The sequence below is a fragment of the Danio rerio genome, chromosome 6 (assembly GCF_052040795.2).
Source record: "Danio rerio strain M-AB ecotype USA chromosome 6, GRCz13ab, whole genome shotgun sequence".
NCBI classification, from domain to species: domain Eukaryota; kingdom Metazoa; phylum Chordata; class Actinopteri; order Cypriniformes; family Danionidae; genus Danio; species Danio rerio.
The window spans coordinates 36,774,228-36,792,370 of NC_141026.1; the positions used below are offsets into that span (position 1 = coordinate 36,774,228).

An 18,143-nucleotide genomic window follows, 5' to 3' on the forward strand; every position below is an offset into this window, starting at 1 on the left:
AGAAAAGTTGATTTGAATAAACTAAAAAATGTAAGGCACCTGTTTTTTTTTTTTTTTTGAGAGTGCACACATTGCATACTATGATATGCATGACAAGTAATAAAGAAATGATTTGTAGGATGATGAGGAAAAAATAAATGTAATATTAGCTTAAAAAAAAGCTATTTTATTTTCTCCTACGTAATATAATTCAGTGCATTTTTTTGTACACATTGTACTGCCATTTCTCCACTTTTTCCTTACCCCAAACACATACTGTGCACTTATGGATGAATTCTGTGACCATCAGTTTCACTGGTATTTTCTTGATGTGCCAGTTGGTGTTTAGTTTTATACAGTGTGTGTAAATGCCCTTTCTTTTATAATGTCAGACTGTCTTGTCCAGGTCTGCACACCTCAACATCTGCACACTTTCTGGTTTATTGGCAGAGTTAACCAACACACACACACATACACACACACACACACACACACACACACACACACACACACACACACACACACATTCTCACACACACAAACACACTTTTGGAAACCTGAAATACAGCACATGTAGCTAGGACTTCATAACTACATAATTCACTATGGAGTGGTCTTTTTTATCACCTTTGCCGTATTTCTATGTCACTGTACTGTTCAGGTTGATTCTGTTGACATGTTTATCATCTCTTGTGTGTTTGTTTGCATTATGGGTCTCTCTTTTCAGTGTGCTTTTTAGCTTTTACAGTTTGTGTGTGTCACATAAACATGTTACTAAACAAGTGGACTCTCCAAAACATCGTACTGTGATAATATAGGCTGTAAATCATACAGAACTAGACTGTGGTGGGAGGAAGTTTGGTAGCATATAATTTTGTAGATGGATAGCCATATAACTCTACAATACTCAACCATTATGATAGTATTGCATGTATTATATATTGCAAGTATTATCTTTTGTTTTTTACAATGAGTTTGTCATTTATTAATGTTGTGCAATCCATTACTACATGGGGCTTTATCATGAAGCCAGATTAGTTGGGTAGCCAGTTAAGTTTCAGTATAGTTCTTATAGCAGTTCTGGGTATTCAGTAGCATGATGTAGTATGATGGTAGCTTCGCTAAGCTCATTTGCTCTATAATAACGTGGCTACAAAGAGTGACAGTCAAGCTGCCTTCATGTTACCTAAAACCCAAGATTGGTACAAACTAAATTGAAACTTAACTGACTAGGATATTCAACTAATCCATCTTCATGGTACAGGACCCTGGAAAGCTGCATATGTAATTATTTTTTATTTAAAAGTAAATGATCAGCAACATCTCTGAAAACAAATTGGATTAAATAACTGAATAATTGTGCTATTGAAACTTATTAAATTGAAATCAATAGTCTAAAATCTAATAATTTTCAAAGCAGTATTTCTGTATTTTTGCTGACATCAGTTTAGGATTTTGTCAGCCAGAGCAGGCCGAGCTTTTAAACATTGATGCCAAAAAATTAAATGTTAAAGTTAGCTAATGTCAGCTACTGACATTTTGTGGGAAAACTGTCACGGTTTTAGGAAAGAAAAGGGAGCGAGGACTTAAGTGCAGTAAATAAATGGGTTTTTAGTATAAAAATAAAATAAAAGGTTACAAAAACAACCCGATGGGGGAAAACATTAACAAAACAAATAAACAAGCAATCTTGACTGGACAGGCAGGCATAGATCAGGGCTGAACAGGAAAAGACACGACTGGATAATGACATCTAGTGAATTGGCACAGGACAGCAGACAAGAGGGAGTTATAAGCAGAAAGAATTAACAAACAAACAAACAAGTAAACTCAACAAAGTAACAATGGGTTAACACTGAGGGTGGGATTAGACAATATACTGGAGCACATGACACAAAGAAACAACACAAGCCATGTGCTCACATAAAAGCAGGACTAGAACACGCTGCCAATAAGAGAACTCAACACTAAAGCACATGGCACATGTAAACCATGTGCTAACCACAACACCAACAGAAGACTGAACGCAAGACACAAGCACACAATAAATAAAAACACTCACCGTGCACTCACACATGCAACATGCATGTTTCATCTCAACTGAAAGCAACTAGACTGAGAGCCTGAGAATGAAACAGTACACTGCAGACAGAACAAACACAAACACCAGGACAAGTGCGCGCATTCCGAGCACACCAAGATATTGCTGATACAAAAAAACGGAGACAGATAAGAACAACCCAAGAAAACTTGAGCCAAGTACAACATACAAGACAGGACAGGACTAGCCACCAATACAAGAATTGACAAGATTGAGTGGCAGATTCCGGACAAAAACAATAACAATGTTATACGTTGAAGTAATACAACAAGGAATAATATTTATATTATATATGCTGTATGCCATTAAGTCAATAATTTTTATTATTAATATACTTTTTGCTTTAGCTTTTTAACATACTAAAATATTTTATTGACAGCTTGTTGCATTTTTATTATAGATGTTTAAATATTTATAATAATTAATATTTAAATTATTTTAGCAAAATATTTAAATTCAGTTATGATTTATTTAACCTCAGGTAATTAAACAATTAAAAATATCGCTTTAATTTTTAGTATGTTGTAATTAAAGTGTAATGAAAACTGTAATGACACTGTAATAACAATTAGGTTTTTGCAACCTTCAATGGAAAATGAAAATGAAGTTCTGTGATTATGCTATAAATAGCACATTTTCAGTGAAATCACACACATATTTCTACTCCCAGCGGTGCTTTTATATATTTCACTCTTACACTTATTTGCCCTTTTCAGTACATCTTGCTCAAAAACATCTCAAATACAGTAAATTTAAAATATTTCTTATTATGCTTAAAATGTTATAAGATTTCAACTGTAATGTGAAATAGACTGAAACAGACAAGTATAAAAAAAGAAGACATCCCAGCAGACAAGGGTGACCCACTGAGGCACCTCTCTCTTCTCAGACTGCATTTACGATTATAACCTGTCCATGTTTATAGCCCTGCTCAAGATGGCACGGCGATTGCCTTATCCTATAATAGGTGGTCTCTCTTATCTTAAACGAGGACTCAGAAGCACATAAACCACAGCCGGTCAATCACAACACCTTCCCAAAGAGCACTGCAGACCTCTGATCTGCTATAACTGATCTATTTCTTCCAGCTGCTCAGACTATTGAATTTTACATCAGAATTAACAACCAGCAGGCCAGTGTAGCCAAAACCTTATAAATGACTCCTGTTTATAAAGGCTATTTGAGTTAAACACAAATTAAGCAAATAATTGTATAGCTCATAGTGTTTAAGTAGCTCTTTAGACCGTGCTGAAGTTAACTGATTTGACATTTGCCCATCTGCTCCATTGTCTTTTAAACGTGCATGGGTAATACAACAAGTTTTCAGAAAAACTTTATTTGACAAAGATTTTCAACATAGGCACATTCTGAAAATGTAGCCCTATATACATTACTGGAGATCGTAAATTATGTAGCCTGAAGTATGTATGGCTGCATTTCGTCTTTATGCTTTACAAAATGCTTCGCCGTTCCTTTTCATGCTTACCAGCTGACTGCTTACCTCCGTATGGACGACTTTCCCGCTGTAACCAGTTTGTCCAGTAGCTCGTCATGTTGTCGACAGACTTGAGATGCAAAATGGAGTTGACCACGACAACAGGGTTCAAGTGCGGTGAAGAATGATTCGAGAAAGCTGGTAAGACAAAAACAGATTCCATAAAATAAAATGATAATAAAAAAACAGGGTGAGAATGTGGCAAAATCTGAAAACAAGAAAAAATCAAAAAAATCAAGCGAGGTCTTTTTTTCTGGATTGCTTTTCAGTTGGGTCAATCATTCAGTCAGTAAGTTGACAGCAGCCTTTGGTGGCTTTACGCAAGAACAGCAAGTGCGAATGGCTCATAAAGTGAACACACTTTCCTCTGGCGAATTCGCGAAAACAAATACTGCAAAAAAAAAAAAAAATACTTTCTGGTACGTATTTGACAATCTCCTGAAATATATATGGAGGTACACTTTCAGAATGAGCCTAGATTGAAGATTTGAAGTTCAGAATAGGGATGTAATTGTAAATTATGGCTAATATCTAAAAGCCAAAATAACTATTTAATAAAATGTCTATATGATTTTTTTTCTGTGTACAAAGTGCATTTAAATATAGTAGACATGTAGAAAGAAGCAGTCAAAACTTTCATGGCTAACAGCACACATCTGAAGGGGATGGACAAGCAATAATAATCTATCATTTATTGATTGATAATTTAATTTTGTTTTTGAACCTATAGTCATAACACTAAAAATAATAATGTATTGGCCAGTGTGGACATGGTTGCTGATATATTGTGCATAATGTTCTTGTTATTAATGAATGGGAGGTATGCTATAATCACTAGTTTAGTATTACCTGCATACTGACAAATTCTGGGCAGAAACAGAACATTTTGGATACACTAGCCGAAAACTCTACTTTGTAACGACTAAATATTATTTTATTGAATATTATAAAGAAAATGTATCTTTTTAAAGCTTAAGTCAATAACTTAAATTATACTAATTAAAATACAGAAGCCAATAAAATAACTATTTTTTTAACATTAAAGGACTCGAGAGGCATCACTTTACCAGCTTTGCCATGAAAGTACTGCAAATAGCAGGAACAAGTTTACTACATAGAAATGACCTGCTGACTTTGTTATTCAGCTGCTCATGTGCAGTACATGCATTTGTAAATGGGTAGATGAGTGGAGCTTTACGGCTCTTTAACTTTTTTTTTTGGCACAGTAAGAAACTGTCCTTGCTTGGCGTAACATTAAATTGAATGAGTTTCATAGCGCAGCACTTTCTACGTCCAGTGTGAAAGCCGCTTTGCAAGGTGTAGTGACTATGGCTGGAAGGAAGAGCGAAACTAGTCCGCTTAACACTTCTGGGGAATGTAAGGTAGCATACAAATATAATATTTCACCTGGTTCTTTCTTTTGACAAAAACTCTAAATGTTATTAATGCTGCTATTAATGCTATGGCCGAAAATTCAATGCACCCCTAGCATAGACTAAAAAAATCTGTTTTAACATTTAAGAATAATACTGATTCCTTTAAAATGAAAATATATTAAACTAAAGCTTGAAATAAAGTTCCACAAGTGCAGTAGTAAAACCGTATTACATCCCTAAACAATATACTTTTATTTTGTTACAACCAAGTAGTCAATAGCAATAAAGCGCCTTCTAATACCATTTAAGTAGCTCTTCAGACCATGTTGATGTAGACTGAATGACAATTTTCCATCTGCACCATTGCTTTTTACAATTACTTTTCAGGACACCTGAAGGTGTTAAGCATGTTCAGACCACAGTCTAACGTTCTCTGTAAGAGTCTTGGAGGAAATGGTTTGTAAAATTGAAGCTGACCTTGAGTTGCAGTTGTGTCCTGTGCAGACCGGCCACTTTGTGAAACGCACACAGGGGTCACCTACTGCTAACATCACACATCAGCAATCCCTCTGTAATCAGTGTGGTCTCTCAAGCATGGGACCTTGGGAATGTCATGGCTTTGCTTATGTGCACAGATGCTCACACACACCCCTCTTGATTTGTTTTTACCCACTCCATTCTAAGATGTATTAAAGCGTCATCAGGGAAATAGAGAAAAATAACATTTGCAGAGTGGCAGGCCTGATGTTTATATACAGTTCCTTCCACTAAAATTGGTACTCTTGGTAAATATGAGCAAAGAAGGCTGTGAAAATGTGTTTATTGTTTAATCTTTTGATCTTTTGCACAAAACATTATCAGAAAAAAGATGAAAAAGACATTTGTTTTTACATGAAAATGGAGGCTTTTTGTGATGTAGGTGATATTGGATTGTATATTTTAGAGAATTTCTGATTGCTGGACCCAGTGAGCTTTTGTGTTTTTTTTTTTCAGCATTTTATTTAGGAACATATCTACACAGGAGCCATTGATAAATATTATAAAAAAGGATTTCTAATATTTATCAATGGTTCCTATATAGATGTGCACACTGTATGTGAAGTGTGAGGATTGTTTTATTTCCGAGCATGTGCACTCTTTGTTTGTTCAGCCTTGTGTGTGATTTGTGACTTTCCATACGACTCTCATATATCACGAGGCTGTACGTGCAGTATTTCAATATGTATGTGTGCTGGGTGTGAGAATCTGCATAATGAAGTATTTGCTGCTTGTAATACATACCATCTTTTAATCAGCATATCCCATGAGCGTGTGCTTGAAGCTTCCTGCCCACATTTGCAGTCCTACAGGAAAATTAGTAAAACCAACACTTGAGCTTGGCAGTTTTATCAAACATCAAGTCACACAAGTCTCCCCTGCCTCCCCCCAAGTCACACATCAGCTCCCTTATACCCTCAGAGTCAGTAGCATCTGGCTCTACTTCAATGTCTGATTCTATTTATAATTTTTTTGCTGCAGTGGATCAGTTTAAGCATAACATTGACTTAATGTCATTAGCATCTCTAAACTCTAGTATCCTGTTTCAAAACACTTATTTATTTTTTTATAACAAATAATAAAATATATTTTTTAAGATCAGCATGTTTTTAAATCCCTGTAAAGGCTTTTTAAAGTTCTCATAACAATGTTTGGGTAAGCAATAATATTTTATACTTTTATAGATGTATCATTTCTATAGAATAAAATAAATAAATAAAATAAAAAATAATATATATATATATATATAGTAATTAGATTTGATATACCACATATTACAAAATTGTTAAATATATATATATATATATATATATATATATATATATATATATATATATATATATATATATATATATATATATATATATATATATATTTATTAGGGGTGTAACAATATTAAAACCAAACCGAAACATAGCGATACACCAACCATGATACGTATCGCAAAACTCTCGTGACATACCGCGGTACTCTTACGCACCCTGCTGCCCATTGTTAAGGTTGACGTCACTTGTCTCTACCTAATTGAACCTATTTAAACACATCTTTATTTTATCACATTTGATTAAATTGTATTAGTAATGATTAGCTTTTGTTCTAAGTATTATATTCTAAAGTTAGTATTTTTCAAGTGCATATCATGTCATGTGACTTGAGTGAGCGATTACTCGGTTACAACTGTATAAGCAGGATTTCTGCTTCACATATATTGAGATTACAGGTCCCTCATAAACAGTTAAGTTGCCTGTGTAGGAGCATTTTGGTTTTCCAGTGGAGTACAGGAATAGAATTCATGTCGTAGATGTCACGAAACTCACTCATAAGAATTATTATGGTAATTTTACAATGTACTGTAAGGGTGTAAGCAAAAGACTGACAAGAGTACTGCCAACTAAAGTGATTTAATGTACAAAAGTGAAACCAGAATAATGCCCAAATATATATATAAAAATAGAAACATTTACACTAATAAAAATAATATAGTAAAGTAGCAAATTTAAACAAAGTATCAAACAAAAATTTGTTAAACTCGAGTAAGGGGACGATAGTGAAGCCAAACATACAAAGAATACACTCCAAAGGTTTTCAAAATGAAATAACTAAACATAAACATAGGAGTCTGACAAAAATGCTAATTTTCAATGGAAATTTCAGATGGCAATAAATGTTTTTTTTTGTTTTTGCATCTGAACTCTTCATATATTATAAATCCCCTTTTTTCTGCGCCCCCCACGACACGACAACCTCAAAACATTGTGGAATAGTAAAGCAGGTCGCACACTGGATACGCTACTTAGCACCATGCTGCAACGCGCTAATCACAGTTGGAAGTATTACAGATTTAAAATGAAACTATTCAGATAGTGCTCTGTGGTGTGGCAGAAATTTGAAGTGTCCTGAGTTGTAGCTGGGTGTCACGGACAGCCGCCTACTTGCGGTGCCGAAGTGCGTACCCTAATAGAAATCTTTGTTTAGAATTCTAAAATGCATGGCACTGCATGGTGTGGTACATCCAGTGTGCGACCCCCTTAAGTATACCTCACATAAGTGAGTGGGCTTGACAAACTACCAGTAGAAAGAACACTCTTTCATCTCTCTGACACTTTAATCCACATTTGCACCAGATACAATCTCACAACGGGCAGCATGGTGGCGCAGTGGGTAGCACAATCACCTCACAGCAGGAAGGTCGCTGGTTCTTACCCCAACTGGGTCAGTTGGCATTTCTGTGTGGAGTTTGCATGGGTTTCAACCAGGTGCTCCGGTTTCCCCCCACAAGTCCAAAAATGTGGTATAGGTGAATTGGGTAGGCTAAATTTTCCGTAGTGTATGAGTGTGAATGCATGTATATGGATGTTTCCCAGTGATGGCTTGCAACTGGAAGGGCATCCACTGCGTAAAACATATGCTGGATAAGTTGGCGGTTTATTCTGCTATGGCGACTCCAGATTAATTAAGGGACTAAGCCGTCAAGAAAATGAATGAACAATCTTACAACCACATATCTCAAAAAAATAAATAAATAACTTAAAAAAATGAGATTGTGAATTTATGAAATGTGCTTCACACAGGTGAGTGGGCTTGATAAACCACTTATAGAAAACAGGGCTGAGCAATATTGCAAAATATAATTTCATATAATTCGATATTAATAATTATTCTGAGAATATTTTTAACAATACATAAAATAAAATTATTAGGATTTTATTGCTACAGCATTACTAAGGCAAATAGTTTTATTAGTTTATATTTTAGTTCAAAAACTAAAATATTTAAACAAAATATCTGATCTCTTTATAATACAACAAATTTAAGTGTTAAAGAGACTCTTAAACTTGATATATAAAATGTTCCAAAGTGTGTAATGGTAAATCATGAATACTGAACAATCAAAGCAAAATTTGAGGTGTGAATAAAAATAAAGTAAACCTCAAACTCTGTAAACAGCATAAATTATGATAATCAAATCTGAGCTTTCAAGTAAAGGAACCAGCCATCATTATTCAAATACATACTGCAACATTACAAATTGTGAAGTTGAATGACTACATTACCCCCATAACAAAAAAATCTTTTAGATGGGGAGCTGAGATGCACAAGAAAAGAAACCAAATAGCCTCTGTGGTGACATTATTTTTTATTTACATGAGTCTCCTCACTGCTGCTATACGGCATTTATTTTCATGTGTTGTCATTCTGACCTGAAGTGACAAGTGCATGCATGTGGATTCCTTGACCATTTACAATGGGCTTTGGGCTCGTGCTCCACTGACGTCTCTTGTAACTAGAAATCAACGAATGTGTATATATGTGTGTGTATATATATATGTATGTGTATATATATATATATATATATATATATATATATATATATATATATATATATATATATATATATATATATATGTTAATTAATCATTTTAAAACTGTATGTTTGTGGATTCAACCTTCAAAGATTCTACTTAAACAGTGAAGAAAATTAAAGCCCTCCTCACCTTCAGGAAAATGAATATAATGTTCAGCCTGAAAGGAATGAGTGGTGTGACAAGGTCAAGGTTTGTCCTTGTGATAAGGCTAGTGAAGGATCTCTTGTAATTAAGCAGCACCCAGCTCATGAACCACCTCTCTCTCGTTGTACTCTCTGTAGTTTTTGAAGGTGTTCAACTCATAACACTCTGACTGCGGCTCCAGAGAGCAAAAGAGAGATAAGGGGCCGAGGAGCAGAACTCATGGCCTCTGTGATGTGTGAGTTGGTAAATCTCCAGGCTTGTTTCAGCATAAGGGAGCTTGGCTGTGGAGATACGGGAGACTTAGATGAAATCCTCTTGTTCTGATGGGAGGCAAGGGCTCGGGATTTGCTCACCGTTCCAGAGAAGAAAATCATCACAGAATAGCGCTTTCTGACTGGCCTTTTGCAGCTCACTGACTTCTTTCTGCTGTCTTTTGCTTTCTTGATTTTGACTTTCATCTTATTTAGGTTAACATATGGTGTATCATTTGTAATAGTAAAATGTTATTTGCAAATTTCCTGACAATATTAGTAAACACAATCTGTTGATTAAAAATACATACAGTAGGACTGCACAATATATAATTTTAGCATCGATATTGCAATGTGTGTAACCGCAAAAGTCATATAGCAAAGATCTGAAATGTTAAATTAGGATTATATTTGACCAGAAGCCACAGTTCAGAAAGTAATCAAGCAAGAATGACTGGAGATTTTTACCATAATGGAGCAAATGTTTATAATTTACATGTTTTTAAGGCATGTGACTGTATGAGCATATCAAGAGAGTTTAAAACTGTGATGCCCAAACTCGGGCCTACGGGCCAAAGTTGTCCCTTTATATCATTAGATTTGGCCCACCAGAGGGAAATGATTGGAAAGGGTAGGAGAATGGCTTTAACAGAGATTCTCATTTCTTTTTTAATGTAACTTTTTGTTTGTTTGTTATATTGTTGAACGACAAAAAACTTAAATTTAATTATTCGGTAAAATAACATATATTTTGGAAAATTTAGAATGCATTAGTAAATACAGTTTAAGTAAATGTTTCTATTTATTTTGAAATTTTATGAAAAAAAAATTGGAAATTATCTAATTATCTATGGCAACCTTAATGTAATACAGTTTGCGATGTTTACTTTTGTCCCACAGCTCTCAATCGAGCTTGGATTTTGGCCCTTCATAAGAACATTTTTGGACACCCCTGGATAAAAGCATTCAGGCACTAGGAATTGTACCAGTTGAAACTTTAATTAAAATTAAATTAATTGAATTAAAAATGTTTTGTTGATATAATTATACAAAGACGATGCTATGTAGTGTTATTTTACATTTAATTCAATTTCTGTACCTGAATTCTTACCAAATATTGCGATTTAAGTCATCTGGTGAAATTGTATTTATATCGCAATTTATATCGCAGAAAAACAAAACATCGCAATGTCTGATTTTTCCAATATTATGCAGCCCTAATATACATAATTTATTATTTTTAGTTTCAGCATTTAAAAAAATATTATTAAAATCCAGAGTTTTAGTTAACTAAAGTATCCTTTTATTTTGAATATTTTTTAATATTGTCCTCTTTTTTGTCATGTTGAATAATTTAAAAAGTCAGTGTACTGTAATTGAGGATTTATACATATTGCTACCTTTTTTTTGTACTCACAATTGATTTGGTGCATATTTGAACAGTTTTATCATGCTGACAATTTTATTGTGTGACCTTCTGAAGTCACTTTTTTGGCTCCATTTCATATGTAACCTTCATTTAATCAAGTTGCCAAAAAAAAAAATTAAAAATAAAAACAAAATTTCAGTGACACAAGATTTTGTACAAAAAATAAAATTAAAGTATGTTTAAAGTGAATTTGTAAAGTTCAATCCATACAATTCAGGCAATTGGCTCTGTAGGAAAAGAAAGCAGAACTAATATTAGCTACATAAGACCAGGAGACCCACTCAAATCAAACATTGTTCAGTTGATACACATGATAAAAGATGAACAGTGTTAAATCTCTGTGTCGTCTCTGACTGGTAAAGCTCTTATTGGTCTCGCTCACAGAGAGCTGACATCATCATCAGTCGTTCTCCCTTCAGGCTCTTTTACTCCTGCTACAAATTCAATGGACAAAGCAGCCCTTAATTCACAAACAAAAGTAAAGGATCATGAATCCACAGTAATGTGTACCTGGGCCTTTGTAATTGGCCCCGGTGGAGCCGTGCGTTCAATTCATGCTCTTTCCAATTAAACCATAAACTCAACAAGAATAAATGACAAATAAACACACTTTGCCTCATTGTGCTTGCTGTTTATTGTTCATATCTGAAGGCTCGTGTGCTCAAGTATTTTTTTTTTTCTTGCACCAGAAAAGAACAAGTGCAGGTGTAGAGTTGTTTCTCAACTTATCCAGTTTTGTTATGTTCATTTTATTTTGGATTGTGGAAAGGATTTTCACTTTTTAACTGAATATGAATAGATGTTCATTTTGAACTGAATATAAAAAGACTCGGTTTGTGTGTGTGTGTGAGCATGTATGCGTGTTAAAAGTGCTAAATGTATTTGATCCTGTCCCCTTACCTTGCTCTGTTTTCTTAAACAGCAAAGAAGACCTGTGCCACAACTGACTTTGCATGTAAGAACGGCCAGTGTGTCCCAGGCCGATGGAGGTGTGATGGAGAACCAGAGTGTCCAGACGGTTCGGATGAAGCAGACTCCGCCTGCAGTGAGTAAACTATTAGTGTGTTTGTGTGTGTGTGTGTAGCTTTGGCTGATTCTGATCCAAATCAAAGCATGCAAACCATCCAAAAATCAAATCCTGAAATATGCACTTTTTCATGAAGACAAATTTCTGTCTTGAAAATCTATTTGCCGAGCACTCTTGATAGGCCATATCTAATCTCATGTGACGTCATCAACTACACAGTGAAGGTAATTGGCTGTTGTCGGCTCAGCAGCCAGTGAGATTGCTCCTCAATATTTTAAATGCTTCAGTGTTGGTTAATGTTAGCAATCTGCAGCGCGTTTTGGAGACCCTCCTCCTCCCCAGCGTTAAGATCTGCCACACGGGTTATATGTATATAATGTTCGCAGCAGCAGTGATAAAATGCACTACAACACCTGCACACATCATCATATGTCACCGCAATCTCATTCTTCATATGACGATCGCAACTGCTGTAGCTATTCCAGTTGCGTTATTTGTGGGTTTTTATCTTTAGGAAATCACTGAAGCAACGATATACGGCACTGCGCATTTATACCGGGGCCATATTCATCCATGTAAACATACGAAAACAACATTAACATTAAATCAGACACTGTAAAAAAGATCCTTCACAGCCACTAGACTTTTCTGACAGGGTATTTGAGTGTCAAATGTAAAAGTGTGTTGTGGGACTACCATATAGGAGTTAGTATTATGGAATATAGATTGTGAAATTTAGCAGTTTTTATTTTAGCATTTTTTTAAAGCATGATGGTAAAACACAAACGCGGTTATGAATGTATTAAAACATGCTAGTTTGTTGTAAAACTTTGTAATAATGACAAAAAAAATGCTAATTTTTGCATCTCCTGACTTCCATGTGCAGCCATGCTGCTGATGTTTGGAACACCCCTACCTCTTGTTTTGCGCGTTCACGTGAAGGGGTGGGGGCATGAATATACTGACAGTAGCAAGTATTGGTACTTACTCTGCAAAAATAATTAAAGCAGCAGCAGCTCAACAGGTCTATTCTGCCAAGACCAAGCACATTAACATTGCCATATACTGTATTTATTCATTACCAAACTAAATGGACTGACACAGTTTCAGTTTTCTAAAATTTCCATGTTCAGCTGCTTAGACACAATCCACAATGTATTATTATATATATTTATATATTGATTGATTGATTGATTGATTGATTGATTGATTGATTGATTGATTGATTGAAATGAATAAAATCTTAGAGAGTTGTCATGACAAAAATATTAAGCATCAATCAATTTTCAGCTTTAATAGTATATTTAATAATATGAAATTATATTTTTAAAACAACAAAAAAAGGATTTAAATAATTAGAATTAAATAATAGATTTTTAGATTACTGGGTTTTAGGTTTTCATTCATTAGAATAATATTTAAATTATTAATTTAGCATTTTGTATCCAATTATTTCAGACTTTTTGGGCATGGCAGTCTTATTTCCGATTAGCAAAATATTACGGGTAAACATTTCAACACCATTATAAAATAAAAATAACATAATAAGTTAGGGCAGTCTTTCATAGCATTGAAATTATTATTCATTGAGTATTGCTTCAAGGTTTTTCCAAATAACAATTATTCAAGTAAACAGCCAGTAATTAGAAAATTGTAATGTTTGATTTATTTAAACAACAAATGACCGGATAATGAAAGCGTCAGTGCACTGAATTGATGTTTTGACAGTTTATTTTGAATCTGATTTTGTATATGTCCATATACTTCCTTGACAGAGTAGCAGGAAGCTTATTTATTTTTAATAACTCCATTTGAAATTCACCTTATACATTTCTGCTTTTAAAGAAGGCGTAAAAACTCACATTACTGCTTATCCATGTGTCTTCTCAGTTATAGTAAACATATTTGTCATGCACATAAACAGTTTTGACATTTATTTACATGGATCCAGTTCTTTGTAGTTTGTTTTTCTACCACAGATCTCTGCCTGTGGCTGTTTGGCGATCTCAATAATTGTTATTTTAAGCTGTAGACTGAGACTTTCTCTCTGGCCATGTGATGTGATTTTGCCGTTGGCTGAATTAGGCTCCAGCTGCTGATTGGCAGCAGTAATGTTCACTCCTCTTGGCGATTCTCACTCTCTTGTGTACTGGTAATTGATATTGTCCAGTCAGAGCATGTGCAAATCACATTTTTCACACATATTCCTTGTGCTCAGATTCTGTTGTTACTGCATTACAGAATCAGGAGTAGTTTCTGTCTCACTTGCTTTTCCTCGCTGACATTCGAAGGAAAAAGGGAAGCTTCCAGTTCAGTGGTCATTAGATCAGAATGAAAACTCAATCAGCTATGATTTGCTTTTTCTTCTTCTGCTTATACTGTAGTATTCTGGCCTGAAAATGATGAGAGTGATTTAGGCTGTGTTTGTAGTGTATATTAATATTCTATAGTGCTAAACTCAGAGCTGCATATTGTCTGTACTCATATAATATCTGATACCTTCATATTGCCAAAATGTTCAGTATGCAATTGGACACAATATTGTATCCTATATGGCTTATATCTAGTTTTACACAAACAAATAAAAAGAGTATTTTATAAATATTTTTTAATATATTTTAGTTTGATATTAGATTTGTACTTGTTTGGTATTTAATACTGGATATTTAATTCACTTATCTCAGTTAATTATAGTAATTTCTTACATTTATACAGTGCTTCACCGGAAACACAAAATGCTTTACACATTTTTAAAGGGGAACTCACATTTTTTTGAATGGGAAATAGTGTAACTGTCACTACGGTGAATAAAGCCCTGCCAATCATGGATCGCTATAGAGTGACGATACTCTGGGGGAGGGGCTCAGACCAGACGATAGTTTCTGCAGATTTTGTGTGATTTGGACATTTTGAAATGAAGCTAAAGAGACAGTTGTTGTACAATTTTAGTGATGATTCCTAATATGAAATTCAGTGGTAAGCTTGGCAAGCAATTTTGGAGAATTTGATGTTTCCCCATACTGCCTGAGAGGCGTTTCAAAGATCCCTGGCGAGTGAAATGTCTTGCCTTAAAGGGACTTTGACATCACACACTAGCTGATTAGTGGAGAGGAGACAGAATGATGAAGCCAATTGAGGCCAGTGGGCAAATTTGGCCAGGATGCTGGGGTTAAGCCCCTACTCTTTTCGGAGGACATCCTGATTTTTAATGACCACAGAGGGTCAGGGCCTTGGTTTAACGACGGCGATCACTGAGCCGTATAGAGTCCCCATCAATATACTGGGGCGTTAGGACCCACTCACACCGCAGGTTGAGCACCCCCTTTTAGCAGCAACCTAGCTTTCCCATGTGGAACTGCCACATCCAGGTACTGACCTGGCACAGACCTGCTTAGCTTCAGTGGGCAACCATATAAGAGTTTCAGAGAGCTAGCTGCTGGCTAATGTGTCTGTTAAATGTAATACAGTTGAAGTCCATGTTAAATTAAAATTGACACTGTAAATTTTGCTAGAGTTCATTCTTAGTTTTAAGGTGTTTAATTAATTCATGCAAATCAATTCACTGAAAAAAACAATTTCATCTGGTAATCTTTAATCAAATTATAACAATTAGCTTTTGCTCTGTAATGGCAGTCCTTCTCTGATGACATCAAACAGCTTGGAAATGTTGGAAATATGTCATCATACATACAATTCTGCAACAACTTGTCATTCATGCTGACTTTAATTGTAAAATTGTATATATTTTCCATCAAGTCACATTATTTCAGCATTTCTCAATCCTGGACCTCACGCCTCTACCTCCTACACTGCATATTTTGCATGTCTCTCTTATTTACCACAGCTGATTTTGATGACCAGCTTGTTAGAAGAGCTTTCTGCATGAACAATGATCTGATGGACACATCCCTATGTAGTAAGCACTTTTCGTTAGTCTCTTCTCCATTATTGCTCTCTACCTGAGCACAAGAAACATTCATTCATGTATATACGATGTGTTTTCTGCCGAAATATAATTGGATAAACGTTCTGTGGGTTATACAAAGTTACACAGACCAAACAAAGACAAACAATTTTTATTATTATTTAAAGATTTATTTTTGGCCTTTTTGCCTTTATTAAATAGGACAGTATTGAGAAAGGAAGTGAAGTGGGAGAAAGAGTGACAGGGTAGGGAAATTTTGTCGAGCCTGGATTCGAACTCGCGACGCCCTGACTTGCTATTGCACCATATGTCGGCACGCTAACCACTAGGCTATTGCGCCGACAAAGACAAACAATTCTAACACAGAATGCACATTTTTAAAGAATAACTGACCTTGCCATTGTTTTCAGATAAATAGGTTCATTTAGCATGTATTTTAAATGTCTGTAAACATATTCTGGCATTTTAATGCTTTAGAAGAGGGAAACGCTTACATACAGAACTTTTAAAGTAACATTTTAAATAGTTGTTATTTAAATACATCTTACTGGATGTTGCTAATTTTATAAAGGTGTATTCGATATGAATGCAGTTTCATCAGAAGACTTGACTTGCACTATTTGACAACCCAAGTTCAATTTGAAAATGTACCACTACATACATTTCTGGAGAGCGCCAAATTTGTTTCAGGAGCGACATTTTAAAAAAACATTTTTTTGCAGTTTTTGTTTTGGCGAATCCACCAGAGGCCACTCTGTATGCTTTTTGAGATCTCGAATTTTTCTGACGAGTGCTATGCACGCCTGCTGTTTTGACTGACCGACTGACTGACTGACTGACCAATCGACTGACCCCCTCTCCTCCTTTCCTAAACCCAACCAATAGTGTTTTCAGAAGCACCAATTGTCGTGACCACCCACTTCCCTAAAACCAACCCGTTTTAAAAGTAATCCAGAAAAATGAAAAGCCCTCGCCTGATTTTTACCACATTTTCAGATTTTACCACTTTCTCACCCTGTTATTTACTTGTTTATTTAGTTTTTTGGCTTTTGTTTTTGTCTAACCCGCTTTCTGGAATTGTTCTTCTCCGAACTCAAACCCCGTTGTCGTGGTCAACTCCTCTCTGTGTCTCAAGTCCGCTGCTGTACATGGCGAGCTACTGGACAAACTGGTAATAGTGGGCAAGCCGTCCATTGGAACGGTGTCATACTGCCCCGTAGTGTTCACTTTAAAGACGAAATGCAGCCATACGTACTTCTGGCTAAATAATTCACGATCTCCAGAAATGTATACAGGGCTAGGTTTTCAGAACAAGCCTATGTTGCTGTTTGAAATAATTTTATAATGATTTTGGTCATTTTTTAGGGGAGTGCATCAGAATAAAATATAATAAACACGTTAAGCATTGACAAACACAATAGAACAAAACACAGTTGAATAGTGCTTTATGGTATTCTGGGGAGTCAAAAAGTATTCAGGTATATACATAATATAATGTAATATCTTTGTCATATAAATAATAAAATAAGCAATATTGTTCAAACTACGCGTTATATTTTCAGTTAAACTTAAATTTATTTTTATAACGCTTTTCACAATAATTATTGTTTTCAAAGCAGCTTTACAAAAGGTGTATATTATCATATACATTACAGTCAAAATCAGTAAAAGTGCTGTTTATAGGGTGTAATAATGTAATATGTACAATATTAATAATGTAATATATTTTCATTGAAATGTGTAGAGTCTTGCTTAAGGTTTTAGCTTAAGAATTTCTTGTACCCGAATGCTTTAAACTTGCTTCAAAATATTTAAACAGTCACAGATTTTAAAAACCCATGCAAATGATAAACTTTAACTCTATTATGGTTCATTTTTGCAATTGCTCATCTATGCGCACATTACTGTATCATTGCTAAAATGATATACTGTGCTGCCCATTCAGATATAGAAACACATACACTCAAACACACATATGAATTCTCACTAGTCATAGGTCAGAGCTTGCAACTG

At 34.8% G+C, this 18,143-nt stretch overlaps 1 protein-coding gene across 4 annotated transcripts in view; it reads left to right on the top strand.

The window, feature by feature from the left end:
* The window catches only part of lrp8 (low density lipoprotein receptor-related protein 8, apolipoprotein e receptor), a 290,837-nt gene that overhangs the window by 117,858 nt on the left and 154,836 nt on the right, over positions 1–18,143 (top strand). For all 4 annotated transcript variants that reach the window (XM_087255654.1, XM_087255652.1, XM_087255653.1 and 1 more), the window contains 1 exon segment: positions 12,101–12,223. In XM_087255654.1, the coding sequence (XP_087111780.1) occupies positions 12,101–12,223 (123 nt within the window).